The sequence below is a fragment of the Macrotis lagotis genome, chromosome 4 (assembly GCF_037893015.1).
Source record: "Macrotis lagotis isolate mMagLag1 chromosome 4, bilby.v1.9.chrom.fasta, whole genome shotgun sequence".
Classification (NCBI taxonomy): Eukaryota; Metazoa; Chordata; class Mammalia; order Peramelemorphia; family Peramelidae; genus Macrotis; species Macrotis lagotis.
In genome coordinates, this window is record NC_133661.1 from 136,407,902 (window position 1) to 136,423,785 (window position 15,884).

Consider the following 15,884-nt stretch of genomic DNA (forward strand, 5'->3'; position numbering starts at 1 on the left):
GGCGCCATTACTTTTTTGCTGGGCCAGGTTGTCAGCTCCCCTCACTCCCTCCCCTAACTGATTTAAGTGCTTTAACTAACTATATGATTATAAGTTAAACAATTATTTTCTAGCAGAGATGGCAAGAGAACCAGTGGGATGGAACCCCTTTCACTCCTAGATTCACCAAATATACTTTGCAGTGCCTCTGGTTCAGGGAACAGTGAAACCCTTCATTTCATTGAGTTATATTTGAACTTAAAATCAACCAGAACCATCATCCAATACTATTTCCCGATCCTCTTCCTCTTTCTCCTTGTTTTTTTTTAAGTAATGCTATTTTTTGATCTAACATCTAATTTGAAGGATGCTCGATCAAGCACTCTATACACACTTCATGTGACCCATTCAAACCTCTTAATCTGATAACTATATTTTTTTAAACTTTCTTTTAGATGCCTGTGGTCTCTCTGATGTAGCCCATGTGGAAAGCCTGCAGGAAAAGTCACAGTGTGCTTTGGAAGAGTATGTTAGGAGCCAGTACCCCAACCAGCCAACACGATTTGGAAAGCTCTTGCTTCGCCTTCCTTCCCTTCGCACTGTCTCCTCTTCTGTCATAGAGCAATTGTTTTTCGTCCGTTTGGTAGGTAAAACCCCCATAGAAACCCTAATCAGGGATATGTTACTATCTGGCAGCAGTTTTAACTGGCCTTACATGGCAATTCAATAAAAAAAAAAAAAGAAGGGGAATGAAACAGAGAGAAAGAAAAGGCAAAAGACTGATTTGTTTGCTTAAATTCCTTCTGTTAAGAAAGGATATAAAAGGATGTTACAAGTTTGCTAAAAGAAGAGAGGGAAGAATTTAATGGACTGTGAATTTAAAAAAAAAAAGACTGTCAAATGAACTTTTACAGAATGCATTAAAAAAAAAACTCCTGTGTTGGTCAGAACAACTTGCTACTTATCATTTTTGTATAAAAAAAGGAAATTAGTCTTTCTTTTTTTTTTGGTAAACTTTTAAAATATCGCTAAAAGTGCATTTAAGGAGATTTGGAGAAAATTAGCAGAATGGAGAAAGTAAGTCTTCTTTTTTTCCAAATTATTAATTGTCCTGTGTCTATGTACCTATAGCTGTTCTTTTTTGTATTTTTCTGGTTCCAAACCAGTTTATTCTGTGGTTCTATAATAATTTTTGATATAATCTTGGCTTCTTAAAAACTGTGTATCCTTAAAATATATGTTCTGCAAGAATTAAAACTGAGTCCACGAAAATATCATAGGAAGACATAAAACTTTAAAAGGCTACTTAATGATGGAAACGCACTTATAAGTGGTGACCAAAATTTAGCTGAAGCTGAGAGCTCTAATTACAGACCCAAAGGAACCACACACAACACTTAAATACCCTCTCCCCTCCTCAAAAAAAAAATCCTTTCCCATAACAAACCTAGCTTTTTTTATATTTTAAGAAAGAATGAACTGTGGAATTTATTGGCGGCCAAGGGATGTGTCCAAGACACAAACTGAAGTTTTGAATAAAAAGTGAAGTTTTGTAATTTGAATTGGGTCCCGCATAGATCTTGAATTGTTATGAGACTCCTATATCTGTTTGTATATTTGCAAACCCTTTGTATTATAATAATTGTTGATATTTTCCCTTTTTAAAAAATACCATTGAAATCAGCATGACAAAATAACGCTGTTGGCACTTATAGGTAACGTGATTGATTCAGTATCTTAGAGTTTACAGTTTGTGTTAAAAAAAACTGAAGGTTTTTTTTTAAGTGCAACATTTCTGTATACTGTAAAAGTTATAATAACTGAACTGTTTGGTCGAGTCTTTGTGTGTTATATTCCAAGGAAAATTGAAAGTATTCAGAAATTAAAATATTATTTGATATCTGAAACTTGTTTGGCTGTCACCACTGTCTTTGCATCCGAGAAAAGTCCACTTCACCTTTCTTAGAGTTTGTCCTAGGTGCTTGATTTGTTTACCTCTCACAGTAAGTTTGTTCAAACATGAAGTAGTGTATTTGCCTGTTTAATTTGGGGTTGGGAGGGTAAAGATGAAGTTCATGGTTTATCTCTGATTTAGGAAGTGCTGGTCTGATATGGTAAACCACCCCATTCACGTAATCCTCCTTTTAATTAAAAATGGATTTTCCAGAGAAGGCCCTTATATTTGTCATACTTAAGTGCCTGCATAGGAAAGGTATTGTTGTGAAAAGTATTAGGAATCTTGAGATCAGTATCTATTTTATGATCAGAAAAAAATCTTTTGTACATTTCTGACATTCACGCACAAGATCATTCAAGCAAACTAATAGCGGCATTGTAAATATAGGGCAGTTGTTTGCAATGAGTTTTAAGTGTGTGTGAGATTATAAAAATATTCTGTGGTTCTCATTTATTGTGGAGAGGACTTCAAATTGAGTGATTTAGCTTCCAGCGTGAAGAGTCTTTTTAAAATGTATATATGATAGCATACAATGAGATTGCTTTAAAAAATTAGACTGTGAGAGCATGACCATAGGTCATCAGCATATTTTACATCGCAGCGAAGTACATATAAACATTCGTACACTTCTGGTTATGTAGCTGTAGTCTCTGCACTCAGAGTAACTCTTGCCCTTAAAAGACAATTTTTTTTTTGGAAGAATAAGAAAGGAAGCTGAGTTGGAAGGAGTAACTATTTTGGTTTCATGTCTTTTTCTTTTCTTTTTCTTTCTTTTTTCCTTTGGTTTGGAGCAGATGCTGTGTGTCTATGTGTGTATGTGTGTATGTGAGCTTGCAATTTTGTTCTTGTTTGAGGCTTCCCCAGCCATACAATACTAACTTTGTGGAAGAAAAGAAGGAAGGATGGAAGGAAGGAAAGATGGAAGGAAGGAAAGAATAACATTTTAAAGTTTATTAAATACTGATCTTTATTTCCAAAAGATACATCTGTACCTGAAAATGATGTATGATTTGTGAATTATGGCAGTTTTAATATGACCCACTGCATATTATAATAAGTAGAAGTAGTATATTATTATTATTATCATTATTATTATTATTAAAGGGTATTACTGACTTTTTAGATCTAGTTTTCCCCCCCTCTTGCAAATGGTATCCATGTGAGTGTGAAGTTTTTATAATACTAAACCAGCATATTTTTCTTGTTTGTTTTGTGTTAGTTTTTTTTGTAAACAGCCATTTGTTGTAAGTTATCACTGGCATTAAATTATAATTTATGGATTTCAAAGAAAAGACATTCCCTGTTTTCTTATGTTTAAGCATGCATTATAAAGATTATATTTGATATTTCTTCTATTCTTACACCTCCTCTAAGTTTCTGTGGTAATCTTGGGTTCTGAGAGGTTAACAGTGAACAGAATATTCATAAGGTTAAAACAAAACCCCTTGTATATGTTTAGATTACCCAGAGGAGGATTTGTTTAGAGACTTGAGTTAGGTTTAAGTTTATTGCATTTAAAGAAAGTTTTTCTTTTCATGCTGCGTTAGAACAAAAGATCTTTGCAACGACTGAATTGGACAAAAGAGGAGGGCTGGGACTGAAGAGCGCGTTCTATGTGAAATTGACGAGATCTTTAAAAAAAAGCTGCTAAACATGGCGACTCTTTCCCTTTAAGTGTCTCTTTTTCCTTGCGGGTTTTTTTTTTTAATCTGATCTGAGCTCGCTCTATTTCTTTCCTTTCCCCCCTACTCCCCCTCCCCTCTCTCTGTGCACGGGATGTGAGGGACACTGGTAGATGCAATCTGCAACAATAGTCCAAGGAAAGGGGAGATCGTAGCTTCTCGCTACTTTCAAACAAACCTGGAAGATTTAAACGGGAGGGAAAAAAAATTCTGGGTTGGTTAATGTGATTTCTTCCCAACTTAGCGTTCTCTATTAGTTTTTCTTCCTGGGACAAGGGGCTAGATTTCAAAGTTAGAAACCAGTTTCAGGACTCACTTGAAAGGACTAAGCTGTACTCTCCATCCAGCTGCACAAGTGGGGGACTTGAGTTCGCAAAGGGTCCTTGTAAACTGTCTGCTCCCCCTTTCCTCCATCCCCGCCCCCCACTTACGTGCAGCGGAATTCCGCTTGGGCCCGGGGAAAGTAAGGGGTGCTTGTTGCGTTGAGGTTCCACGCCTCGGCTCCGCGTTAAGTGGTAAAGGGGCGGGGGGGCCGGAGTGGGGGTTGGGGCGTTCTGGGAGAGATCGAGCGTGTGAAACTATGCCTTTAAGCTTGCTTTTGACTTGGTCCTATTAGCTGAGCCAACATGGCGTCTCCCAATGCAACGCAAGAGCTGAGCTGCTAAGCAAAGGCAGCGCTTAGTAATAGAAAACACATTGGTTAGCAAGGGGGTGTGGGGGTGTGGGGGGGAGAAGCTAAAGGCCATTCCATCTGTAACCAGAAAACCGTCTTTAAAACTCTTAGCCAGCAAGTAAGTGCATGTCCTCGATTATTCTGTAATTAAATCAGCAGAATTCCTAGGAAAACATTTGTAGCAAAGCACCCCCCCCTCCTGCTCACCATATACCGCCAACTTGAAATAATGTTTATTTTTCCCCTCACAACCAAATTTCTTTTTAAAAGGCTGCATCTGAAAACGACCTTTTTCTTTGCATAGTATAGGGGAAGGAGAAAAGGAAAAGAAGAGGGAATGGGGAGGAGAGAGAGGGGGAGGAGAAGGAAAAGATGAGAGAAAGAAAGGAAAATATGAAATGAGATGAGAGAGAGAGAGAGAGAGAATTTAGAGACCTCCCTCAATTCTCATCCTTATTAATGAAATTCCTAGATTTGATGTTTTCCAGGACTGTAGGTGGTAATGATTTGCATACCGGCCGTTTCCAGGGAAGGGCTCAATAACTGAATGTCAAAGTTATAGAAAATGCTTTATTTCTGATCTAGGACTGATGAATGTCAGAATATGGATGTAAAGATTGATTATGTTTTCAGTCAATGGGTGCAGGCATCTTTGGGTAGATGTGCAAGAATATGTAGAGGTTTTCAGCCTAGAGCTACATTATTATCATCCAGTTTGTATAATCGCTAAACAGATTTTTTTTTTAAAAAGTGGTCTTGCTGTAAACATTTGATTTCTTCTTTTAAAAAGTCATCTGAGCTTCATTTTTTTTGTTTGTTTTTAGTAGGGTTTTGGAGGGAGGGGGGAGAAGAGGCAGAGAGATTTGATTAAGTCCAACACTACTCTCAACAGAGTGAGGTTGCCCACCAAGTAAAGGTATTTTTGTTCCACGTCGAACCCAGTGTCCGGAGTTACAAACCCTTCTCTCCTTCGGTTGCCTTCAGAGAGGAAAGATACTTCGAGAATTCCAGGCCTTGTCAAGATTTATTGAAGTTAAGTTTAAAAAACGTGCTTCAGATGATTTTTCCCATTTTCTCAGATTTCAAAGGCTCCCCGCAGTGCGGCTGCCTAATTAATGGTGAAATTCAACTAAATCTAATTATGCAGTAATTTTAAAGCAGTTAGTCCTGGGCGTTGGTTTGTAATAGGACCCCAGTTTTTTAAAGTTTGCTTAATGTGTTGGTTTAGGGGAAAGCAGCCTTTTGTACCGCAAAGAAAGACAGGGAAATAGTTTTGCTGCATAAACCGAGGAAGAGAGGGCCTCCCCCTTCCCTCCTATCTTTTTTTTTTTATACCATGCTCAAGCTAAAAAGCGAGAGAGGTGCTAACCCAGCGAGGAGACTAGATTCTATAGCCAAAGGGGAAAGAGAAAATCTAGTTAATATGGAAACACAAAGGGGTCCATGGTATTCTCCCGCCTGGATGCATCTGTAAATACCCGAATGCTCAAGGATGGCTATCCTCTGCTGTCTAATGGAAAACAGATTTCTTCTCTATTGTCATTAAGGCGAAAAGCTGGCTCTTGGAGTTATAAATCTTATCGTCCTTCTGATAACACACTTGTAATAAGTTAGCGTAGTATTCAAAGTGAATTGTAAAACTGCCTCATTTAATATGGCATCTGTGTCATTAAAACTTTATTTTTTTCTCTCTGTTTCTTGTAGGCCAGAAGGGCAGGCAAAGGGACTGAGGTTTTTGCTAGAAGACTGGGCCTCTGGGGGTAGAGGTAGAGAGTGGGATATTGATAGATCTCACAATCAGGATCTTTTAATAGCATGGAAATACTCTATCAATATAGAGAGGGTGTTGGTACACCCTTACAATCTCCCTCACTCATGGCCACCTCGAAATGAAGCTCCTTAAAAGAAACATTCCTATGATTAGCTAAGCAAACACATCTGCTTTCCTAGTTTGGTCTTCGTTAATTAGCCAAACAAAGAACCGTTTTGCTTTTTACCTTTTGCTAGAGAGAATATGTTTTTTCAGGAGTGTCTCCGGCCCTCCTCTTTTCAATTGCAGCCACGTTAATTTTATTGGGATTACTGATGGGAAATGAGGTGGCGCAGGCTTCCGAAAGGAAAGGCTTGATCATTACCCCCTCTGGAACCATATTTTTCCACCCCACCTCCTTCTCTGGGAGGGAGGTAGGAGTTGGGGGGGGTGGAGAATAGCGGAGCAAGTTAGCTGCAATTTGAATCAAGCTCGCACTGGGCTGATTTTAGTTGACAGAGCGTGTGTTGAAGTTGAACTCTATAATTTGCACTCCTGTTCCTTTATTAGGGTTGGACAACGAACTAATGAGCTTTTCCCCAGCACAATGTCACTTGTATTTATTTTCTTATGGAAACTTTTAGATAGCGGAAGTTCTGTTTAAAGGGGGGGGGGGGCGGGGGTGCTGAAAGTATTCCCTACTTATTTCTTAAAGACAGGTACAGTGGGTTCTGTTCTTCTGGGAGTGCCTGGGGGAGGAAAAGAAGGAGATGAAGTGAGAGAGGGAAGGCAAGAAACAGCAAGGTTTAGCTTTTTGATAGGGTCATTTGGGGATGAGTGAGAGCCCAGGAAGGCGTTAAGAGACAGGACAACGGCCGCCCCCTGGGAATGGAAAGAACGAGGCAACCCTCAAAGTCGAACTCCTAGTGAGAGAAGTGTAGGCGTCTTGGTGATAGCTGATTACAAGGACCCTAATCTGATCAGAGTCTAACTGAGAAGAGAGAACTTGCTTGGTACCCAAAGGTGGCATTAAATCTACAGAGTCTAACTGGAGGGAAGTGGGGCAGAGGTCTGTTTCCTCCCCTTGCCTTCGGCTTTGGTAGAGACACTAGTTCTGTGGGTCGTTGCCTAAAAGGATTCCCCACAAGACAAACTCAGGCATCTTCTTCCTTAATAAAGGAGGGCCCAGTAAAGGAGGCAAGGGCCTCCTGTATCGCGCTCTGGGGTGGGGTAGGGATCGGGAGAATCAAATAACTCGTCCAGTCCCACTGTCAGGAGAAAGATATTGTGTCTCTGTGTGTCTGTCTATCTTGAAGTTCTAAATATTTTTATTCCCTTGAGGGGCGGATGTGTGTGCTTTGAAGTATCTCTCTCGAGGTATTCTGCTAGGGAATGGGGCTTCGCTACCCAACTTGATCACGGCTTCATTTCGTTCTCTTAACTCAAATATGGCCGTACCCTGGAAAACTCTCAGTTGGAAACTACTGAAATTAAGAGTTAAAAGCGGAGTTGGAGGTGGGGGTGGGGGCTGAGATAGGAAGCAGCCTGATGAGACTATTGTCCCAGATCCCCTGCGCCTTAACCGGCAGGGTGGATACGTGGAGTACGATTTACTTGGTCTCCGAAAGGAAAGGGAGACAACTGGAAAAGTGGGAGGAAATGAAACATTTTTCGGTTTGCCTTCCTCCTGTTCCCATTGCCAGTCAGTCTACCTCAACTTTCTAATAATGTCCACTCTTTGTTTCTTTCTCCGCATCTTCTTTTCTAGCTTTTTCTTTTTTGCCTTCTCCCCGCCCACCCCACCCCCTTTTCCTTCCTTCCTGCAAATGGGTGTTAACGTAGGTCTTTATGTTCTGTCTATAACTAGGATGTAATCAGGCGCCCCATGCCTCTCTCTAAAAGCATTTAATAAATGTCTATTAAAGCGCTACAAATGTAAGATAAATTTAGTGGCTCGGCTGCTTTCCTGTATCCAAACCGTAATGATGGATTTATCAACAGGGATTCGCCTTCAGCGCAGTGAGATTTACTCAACAAATATGTCGGAAAGCACCCACCCAAATATAATCATTTATATCCAAACTGACTTCTTTCCAGCCTAACAGATTTTCAATTCTATTCGAAGGCTTTTCAAATCATTGTCTTTGCTGTAAAAATCACATACTCGTGGATCCCAGAGATGTTTGCCCCCCCCCCGTTCTCATATTATTGGGGGGGGGGCAAGAGTTGAGACATTTACTGGTGTAGGGAGATTTTATTTTCCAGGTTAGAATATTTACGCCGCTGAAATGCATCCTGGCTTGGCACTCTTTTAGGAGAGTCCTACGTGGCTTGTATATCTGTTTTTCTTTTTCGTTTTGAGGAAATCTTAAGAGGTTGTTGTTGTTTACAATTACTTGATTTGTTTGTTTAGTTTCAGTATTTATCTAGAATCTGGGGATATTCTTAAGTGGGAACTAAATGACCTAAGCTTTTCAAAAACAATCTTTCGAGATTTGGGAGAAAGGCGGTTTCCAAATGTTTCAGTGAAGATTCTCTAGCTAGGTTCTGGGTACCAATTTCTCTACAAACTTGGGTTAAACCTGGTGGCCAGCTTCTAGTCTTTGAATTGAAGCTTCTCTGCCTTGCCTTTAGTTTTCCAGAATGGTGGGACAGAAAAGCTTTAGAAAGGGAGCGTCAACCTTTATCGGGGTTTTGGCAAGTAAACAGGGGTCTGGCTCTTGTATTAGTTTAAGATCTGGGATCTCACATACTCAGCCTATGCTCAGGTCTACAGGTATCACCTGTCATCTGCCCCACATTGTTTTTCCAGCTTAAACCTTGGCTTGAAGAAAGCAGGAGGTATCCTTAATGGAGTTTTCCAAGTGTTTCCTCTCAGAAGATACCATTGTTCTATAACCTGCAATCCATTTCAAAAATCTGCCTCTCAAACATGTGGGGTCCCTCCCCCTATTTTCTAAGGGTGTTAACTATTTTAAAGTAATGATAGTATGTGGATTTTTAAAAAATGATATTTCTTGGGATATAGTTTTTTTTTCCCTTTTCAGAGGGAAGGGTAGTGGACTTTTAAGTAAAACCTAGTTGGCATTTTCTTTGGCCCCTCGTTTTTCTTTCTTCTCTCGAATTTTCATTGAGATGTCTCTGTACTTTGCTTGTCAGTTATCTTTGTTCCTTTTAAATAAAGGGCTTTTAAATGGACTTATTGCTCCCAGCGTGGGCTCCTCTCTCTAAATGTTAGAAAATTGTGCCATCTACCCGCTATTCTAAGTACTGTCACACTCAGAGACCTCCAAAGACCTTCAGCCCCGACTTCAATCCTGCTGTGTCAAAGGGCGGGCTGCTAGTAAGAGGCAAAGGGGTGACGTGAATTTTTTGCAGATTTCAGACTGGAATCACTCTGTGGAACGCAAAAGTAATACACAGTGGCGCTGGATCGGCGCGTTTGATGATTGTCCCTAACTTGTCCAGAACACAGAATTCCTCACAATCACTAATGTATTCTCAGAGCTTTTCGGAGCTCCTTTTCTAGGTAATACCAAATGCCGACTCAAGTCCCAGTGCCAATTCTAGACACTGACAAATATTTGTGAGTTGCCAATGGAGAAAGATCTTCCTGTCAAGGGAGAACTCCGAGTTTGTCGTGTTCGTTTTGTTTTTTAAATGACTCGCAGCATTTTCAGCTGTCTCTGGAAAAGTTCAGGATCTGATGAACTGGATGACAGTCAAATATTGGTTTTCTAAAGGGAAAGAAACAGACTTGGGGGAGGGGAGATAATGCCATCTTCCCCTGTTCAGATATTTCTCTGCACTTTGGAGAAGATGGGAACAAATCTACTTCAATTTTTAACGTTAAATGGATGAGACGGGAACCTCCAACTGAGGACCAGAAAGGGATTCAGAAAGAAATTCTGACTTCATTCTGAATGACTTAATATGAATTAGCAGTTTAGATTTTATTGCGTGTCTACACCTCTCCCCCTCCCCCAATTTGCAAACATTTTCAAGAGTCACTTATGCTTAGTGGGAGGGGGAGAAGCAAGTTTATGGGTTTACAGTTTATGATTTTTATTACATGTTTCACACTATTCGAGAAATGAAGTTTTAAACAACATACAATTAAATCTATATTGCTTTTTGGATAAGTTCCAAGTAATTCAGCAATCAATTAGTTTATATCTTTCAATACTTGTTGCTAAAATCCAAGTGTAACACTATAACTCCAAACTCTATCACCTCTTCTCATTTTTCTAAGTTGTTATAGTAGAAACCATGTATCCAAATGAAACAAATCTCTTTGTGTGTGTGTGTGTGTGTGTGTGTGTGTGTGTGTGTGTGTCGGGGCTAACTTGTAATTTTTTCTACTTTTGAGTGCCTATCTTTATGACTTTTTTTTTAATCAAATGAGACTGAAAATCTTAAAGCCCTATACCAAAGTTAGATATTCTCTTTTTATTCTGGCTATGACTTCTTTACTGCCTGTACCCTTCTGATTTTTTTTTATTAATTTCATTTCTATTGTTTTTATTATTCTGCTCAGCATGCATCTCTCTTCTAATCCCACTTTTTACATCTTGTCAGAATATTAAGATGGAAAACTTTTTAAATAAACATGTAGTAGAGTTTTTCAAAGGTAAAAAATCATTTTTTCACAATTAACACAATCATCTTTTTCCCCCCTGTCTATATTTCTTTGACGTTTAGTCTGTATCTCTCCCCCTATATCAGTCTCTCTCTTTCCTTTCTGTACCTTCTTCCTAGCTCTGAGGAATTTAGGAAATAATTTCTCCTGTTGAACAGGAATTGTTAAAAATTCCCTCTTTTTACTTTTTTTTTCCCCTGAATGTCTTTAAGCGAAATGTCTATGCTTTAGTCCGGACTTGGTCAAAGTTGAGGAGTTGGAATACATTTAAAAATCCCAGGTTCTTACATAGCTTGTGGGGTCAGCACTGACACTACTTTTCCTCATGCCACCAGTAGAGAGCTCCGACATGTAACCCTAGGAGGAGGAGACCCTGATGTGAATGTTACAAAAAGGAATTCCCTAATTCATCAATATAACCCATTCTTCCCTTCAGCATATTTCTCCCTCAAACTAGGAAGGTGTTCTCAACTGAGAACACCACAGACCAGGTTTTCCTTTTCTCCTACACCATTTCATCCCAAATAACAAAATATTTCCTCATTTCCAGTCACATTACTAATTAAAAGTCCCCTGACTTTGGAAATGAAGAGTATCAAGACTTAAAATATCATGGACTCCATGAGGCAGAGAAGGAAGGAAGGAAATTAAGAAGGCGGAAAGGAAATCGAGGAAGCGGGGAGAAAGGAAGGGAGAGAAAGAAATATAGGGAGGGGGGGACATGGAGGAAGGAGGGGGAAGGATGGGGGGGCATAAGTACAGCGATTTGGGTGGAAAGTGATTATCTTTTTTCAAGAAACTAGATTTACTTCTAAAGAAGTTACAAGTGCAGGACAGGAGAAAAGGGTCAATACAAGGTAGAAAAGTTTTCCTAGACTTTATTGATTCTCATTGTATCAGTGAAACCTACAAAGAAAAATACTATTAGGTATATCCATATGTTTCTTTAATTATGATGAATGTCTGGGGAAAATTTTCTGTTCTCTAATTTTATATTTCCCCCTTTCCCTCAAAACATTAAAAATAATTTTGCTCTGTCAGTGTCACTAATATTGCGGTTTGCTGATGTCTTACTTTGAAACACAACCCCACTAGGAGTAGCATTAGGCTCTATCAACCAAACTACTTCAGGCAATGGCTTTCTCTGGCTCCGTTTGTCTCTCCGATCCTCCTCCATATGTTTGATTTCCAGTTTCAATGAAAACATTAAAAAAAACTGAAAGGGCCAATCCCTTGCTTAGCCCAACTGCCTTTTCATGTCATACCCAGAACTCTGTTAAGTCAATCCCCTTTACTTTTTGTGGCATCAGAAGCTAATGTTCCTTCAATGAACATTTAAAGAAAATGTGAAACCAGTTCTTTTTTCCCCTCCTTCTTCTTATGACTTGTGAACATGTTTAGAACCATCAAGTTAAAAAAAATTATTTTGAAAGATCTTTCTCTTATCTTTTTTGGTTTTTTACCCCTCTTTTTTGTCCTTGCACTTAAAAAAAAATCCTTGCTAAGCAATGCTCTCTTTCCAGAGATAAAATCAATTTATCACCATTTGTTATCTAATCGAGGCCCAGTTATCCTGTGTATGTTTGGTGACAGACTGTGAGATTAAGATATTCACATTTTTCTATATGCTATCCTCTCCCTTTTCTTAATTCTCCAACCTGGAGGTGCCTCCTACATTACAGCAAACATAAACATTTCTGCTCATTTGTTCTTAAGCCTCTAAGGCTTTCTTTACATGTTGCCTTTAAAATTAGCTCCCCCTCCCCATATTTCTCCTTGCTTATTTGTATTAGAAAGGGTGGGTTTCAGGCCGATTATCTCATATCTTCTTTGCAAAAGTATGCTCTCTCTCCAACCTTGGGTCAGGCATTGATCTCTCTGCAAAGTAACAAACGGGAGGGTTAATTTTCCCTCATTAGCATCTCCATAGCATGGGCTCCTCACACTGGATCTTGCCCCTTGCTTTTGCTTTAGCTCCCAAGCGTCTGTCTCCTCTTTCTCTATGCCCGTCTCCAGGATTCTTTTTTTTCTCCCTCTCCCAGTCTACCCTCCCTGCATACACATGGAGTATATACACATACACATGTACACAAGAACCATCATGGCATGAGACACTCCACTATCCCAACGGGTCTCCATCTTCTCATCGGCTTTGGCCCACCATGTCTATCACTATCTTCCCTGCACCCTCTCTCATCTCACTCACTTTTTTGCCTCTTTTCTCTCCCTCTCTGCCATTTATCCATCTCTTGTTTTCCATCTCATTTGAAAATGTTCTACTGTCTTTGAATCAGTTTACTTTTACTTCCTTTTTTGTACTTTGTTTACTTCTTAATCTTTTTCCTTATTCTTTCATTCAGTTGTAGGAAAAGAAAAGAGGGTTAGTCGACACCAAGATGGCAAAGTTCAGCATAAAAAAAACCCCAAAACAAAAAAACCTTCCAACTACCTACAAAAGGGTTCAGTGCTTTGTGATAGCAGAAAGAAACAAAAATGAAAAGCAAATTGCATTTGAGGCTAAAGTGTGAGAGCGTGTTTGTATGTATGTATATCTGTGTGTATTTTTAAAGATTTCTTTGAACTGCTTTTGTGCTGACTTGGCAGAGGCGCTTGCCAATGCTAGTCACGGTTTTAGGAACTTTGAGTTAACCTCTTATATCGAATGAATCTTTTCATTTAGAGACCAATAAATCTCAATCTCTTGCTACCTTTTGTAGGACAGGCTAGGCTTACGAAGGCAAGACTGAAGCTTATAATAAAGAAGAGATAAAGTTTGCCAAAGTTTTTTTTCTTCTTCCTTGCCCTTCTAGCATCCCACAATATCCAGTAAATAAAAGTTTGGGAAGATGTCAGCCCTTGGGAAACTGGGAATCTCTGTATTGTTTCTAATAAACTTAGTTATTGAGTTTTCAATGTTTCAGATGATAAAATGATTTATTGTTTTCCAACTAGACATTATTTTGTCCAGTTAATGAGGTGGGACTGGGACAATCTAGTCACCAATGTGGGATTTTATCAGGGGAATGGGGAAAATGAGGAGACTAAGGGGAGGCTTAACATTATAAACATGAAAGATCAGTGTCTGGAGGACTGAATTTGGGGGAAAACCTTCACATGTTTATATTTAGTCAATAAAGATATACATGTTAACAATGACAACAAAAGAAAATATATTCTGGGCCTTTTCTAAACCAAGCAGGGTCACTTTTAAAAAAATATTGTAGCTGCACTGTTCATTTTGAGGGTTTCTTGGCCACGTTAAATTTAACCTTTTCCCAATCTTTTAATGGCTGTCTGATTACGAATTAATTTTCTGATTTGTCTCCACACTTTTAGCTTATTTCCTGATGCTATTTTAATGAGTCTAAACTCCTTTTCTGTCCCTCCACCATATATTTATGTTTTTACTACCTGGACACATGGCTTTATTTCTTCCGGTTCTTATTGGTGATTCATTTACTCCCTTTATCTTCACTCTTGTCTAAAAAAAGAGCTATTCATTGGTCTCTATATAGTTCCTCTTTGAAAGTTATTAATTACTGCTACAAGGCAGGAGATTCTTAACTAATAACAAAGTTGTAAATTACCAGCTTCTTTCAAACATTTCTCTTGTCAGCTCTGATTGATTTGATTAATATTCCACTCGATGAAATTATTTCAGCTGCACTTTAAAATCAGTCATACCCCATGCTCCTAAGTGTATAGCAATGTTCCTTGAGAGAGATGCAGTTCTCCTCTCCAGAGTATTCCAGCTGAATTGTATTTTTGTGGCCCAGAGTTCAAACTCAAAGCAAGATTGAGAGAACATAACATCAGTAAAGCTTCGAGAATGGAGTGTGAAAGAAAATAATTGAGCCGGAAATGTAATTGTTCATTTGTGGGGATGATGATGATGCCTGTTATCATCATCATCATCATCATCATCACCATCATCTTCATCTTTCTTGAAGGTCCTTCTTTGGGCCGAAGAAAGTGGACTTCACTTGCCTCCTCCTCCTGTTATATTAAGAAAATTTTCAGGAACAGAAAGTCCCTTAAACTTGAATAAACCGAGTCACATTTCCCCCCTTTCCTCTATGTGATTGGAGCTCGGTCTTTGCTTCTCAGTCATCATTTCTAAGAAATAACCTGCCAACCTTCTGCTCAGGTTACTCAGCAGTTGGTCTGGAAACCAAAGGAAAAAGATGAAGTATGAGGATGGGGAGGGGAGTCCTGGAAAGGGAAGGGGTGGGATGGAGTATGGAATAAGGTCCGTGGGACCCACCGGGAGAGAGTGGATAAAATATCTTAAAGGGTCCATCATGATATCCAGTGTTCAAGTCTTGAAACCATCAATACCCGCTACCTCCAATACCTCTTGAGTTTTAATCTTAATTATATTATTAAGTGAAGTACTGCGCTGTCAAAGAATTGAACATGATTTATGATGTCTGCCTATTCAACGATCGATTGTGAATATCGCTACTGTCATCTATCAATATTCACAATCCGAGGGTATTTCTCGCTACAGACGAGTGTTATTTGTAATGAAGACATGATAGACTACAGGAAGGGAATATTTCTTCTCCATAAGACAGATTTCCAGGTGCTTCGGAAAACGAATCCGGGGGGTCCCGACACACCCAGCGAACACTTGCGAAAGTCCAACCCTACAAATGTAGTTTAGATCACAAGAGTGATAGGACCAACAGATAGTCTCGTGGGGGCGGGAGGGGGATGGAGAGTAGCTTTTAGGAAAAGCTCCAAGTTACCTCTGCAAGCCGACAGCAGAAAGGATGGCAGTAGCTACACTTTTCCAACTGCCAGGTGATCTGCAATATGCCAGGATGGAGGGGGGAAAAAATCGAGGGTCGTCCTTTGTAATTTGGGGACAGCAACCAGACGGTAAGGTGGCTGCGGAGTTAGTCTTTACACTTCTGGAGTAGTTATGCAGACCACGCCTATCTACTTGGACTCTGAAGGTTCATTTCTCGAATAAAGTTCTTCATCCTACCTCCCCACCCCCACTCTCACCCCTGAAAATGGAGCTTTAACCTGCTTCTGACTTCCCCGGGTACGGTGGACTCGGATGCTTAGCTGCGCTGCGTTTAGGCCTGGACGAGAGTGTATTTGTGCGCGTGAAACCTTTTGTCTGTGCTTTCGGAGAGCCTGCTTTTTTTCAAACATAGCCGAGAACAGTTCAGGGTCACTGACGATTGCCAGCA

The 15,884-nt window shown here is 39.6% G+C and overlaps 1 protein-coding gene across 5 annotated transcripts in view; it reads left to right on the plus strand.

Annotated features, from left to right (window-relative positions):
* The window catches only part of NR2F2 (nuclear receptor subfamily 2 group F member 2), a 12,533-nt gene extending 11,448 nt beyond the window's left edge, over positions 1-1,085 (plus strand). For all 5 annotated transcript variants that reach the window (XM_074234169.1, XM_074234170.1, XM_074234167.1 and 2 more), the window contains one exon: positions 435-1,085. In XM_074234169.1, coding sequence (XP_074090270.1) covers positions 435-709 — 275 coding nt within the window. In that variant the 3' untranslated portion in view covers positions 710-1,085. The remainder of the gene's footprint in view (positions 1-434) is intronic.
* The last annotated feature ends 14,799 nt before the right edge of the window (positions 1,086-15,884 follow it).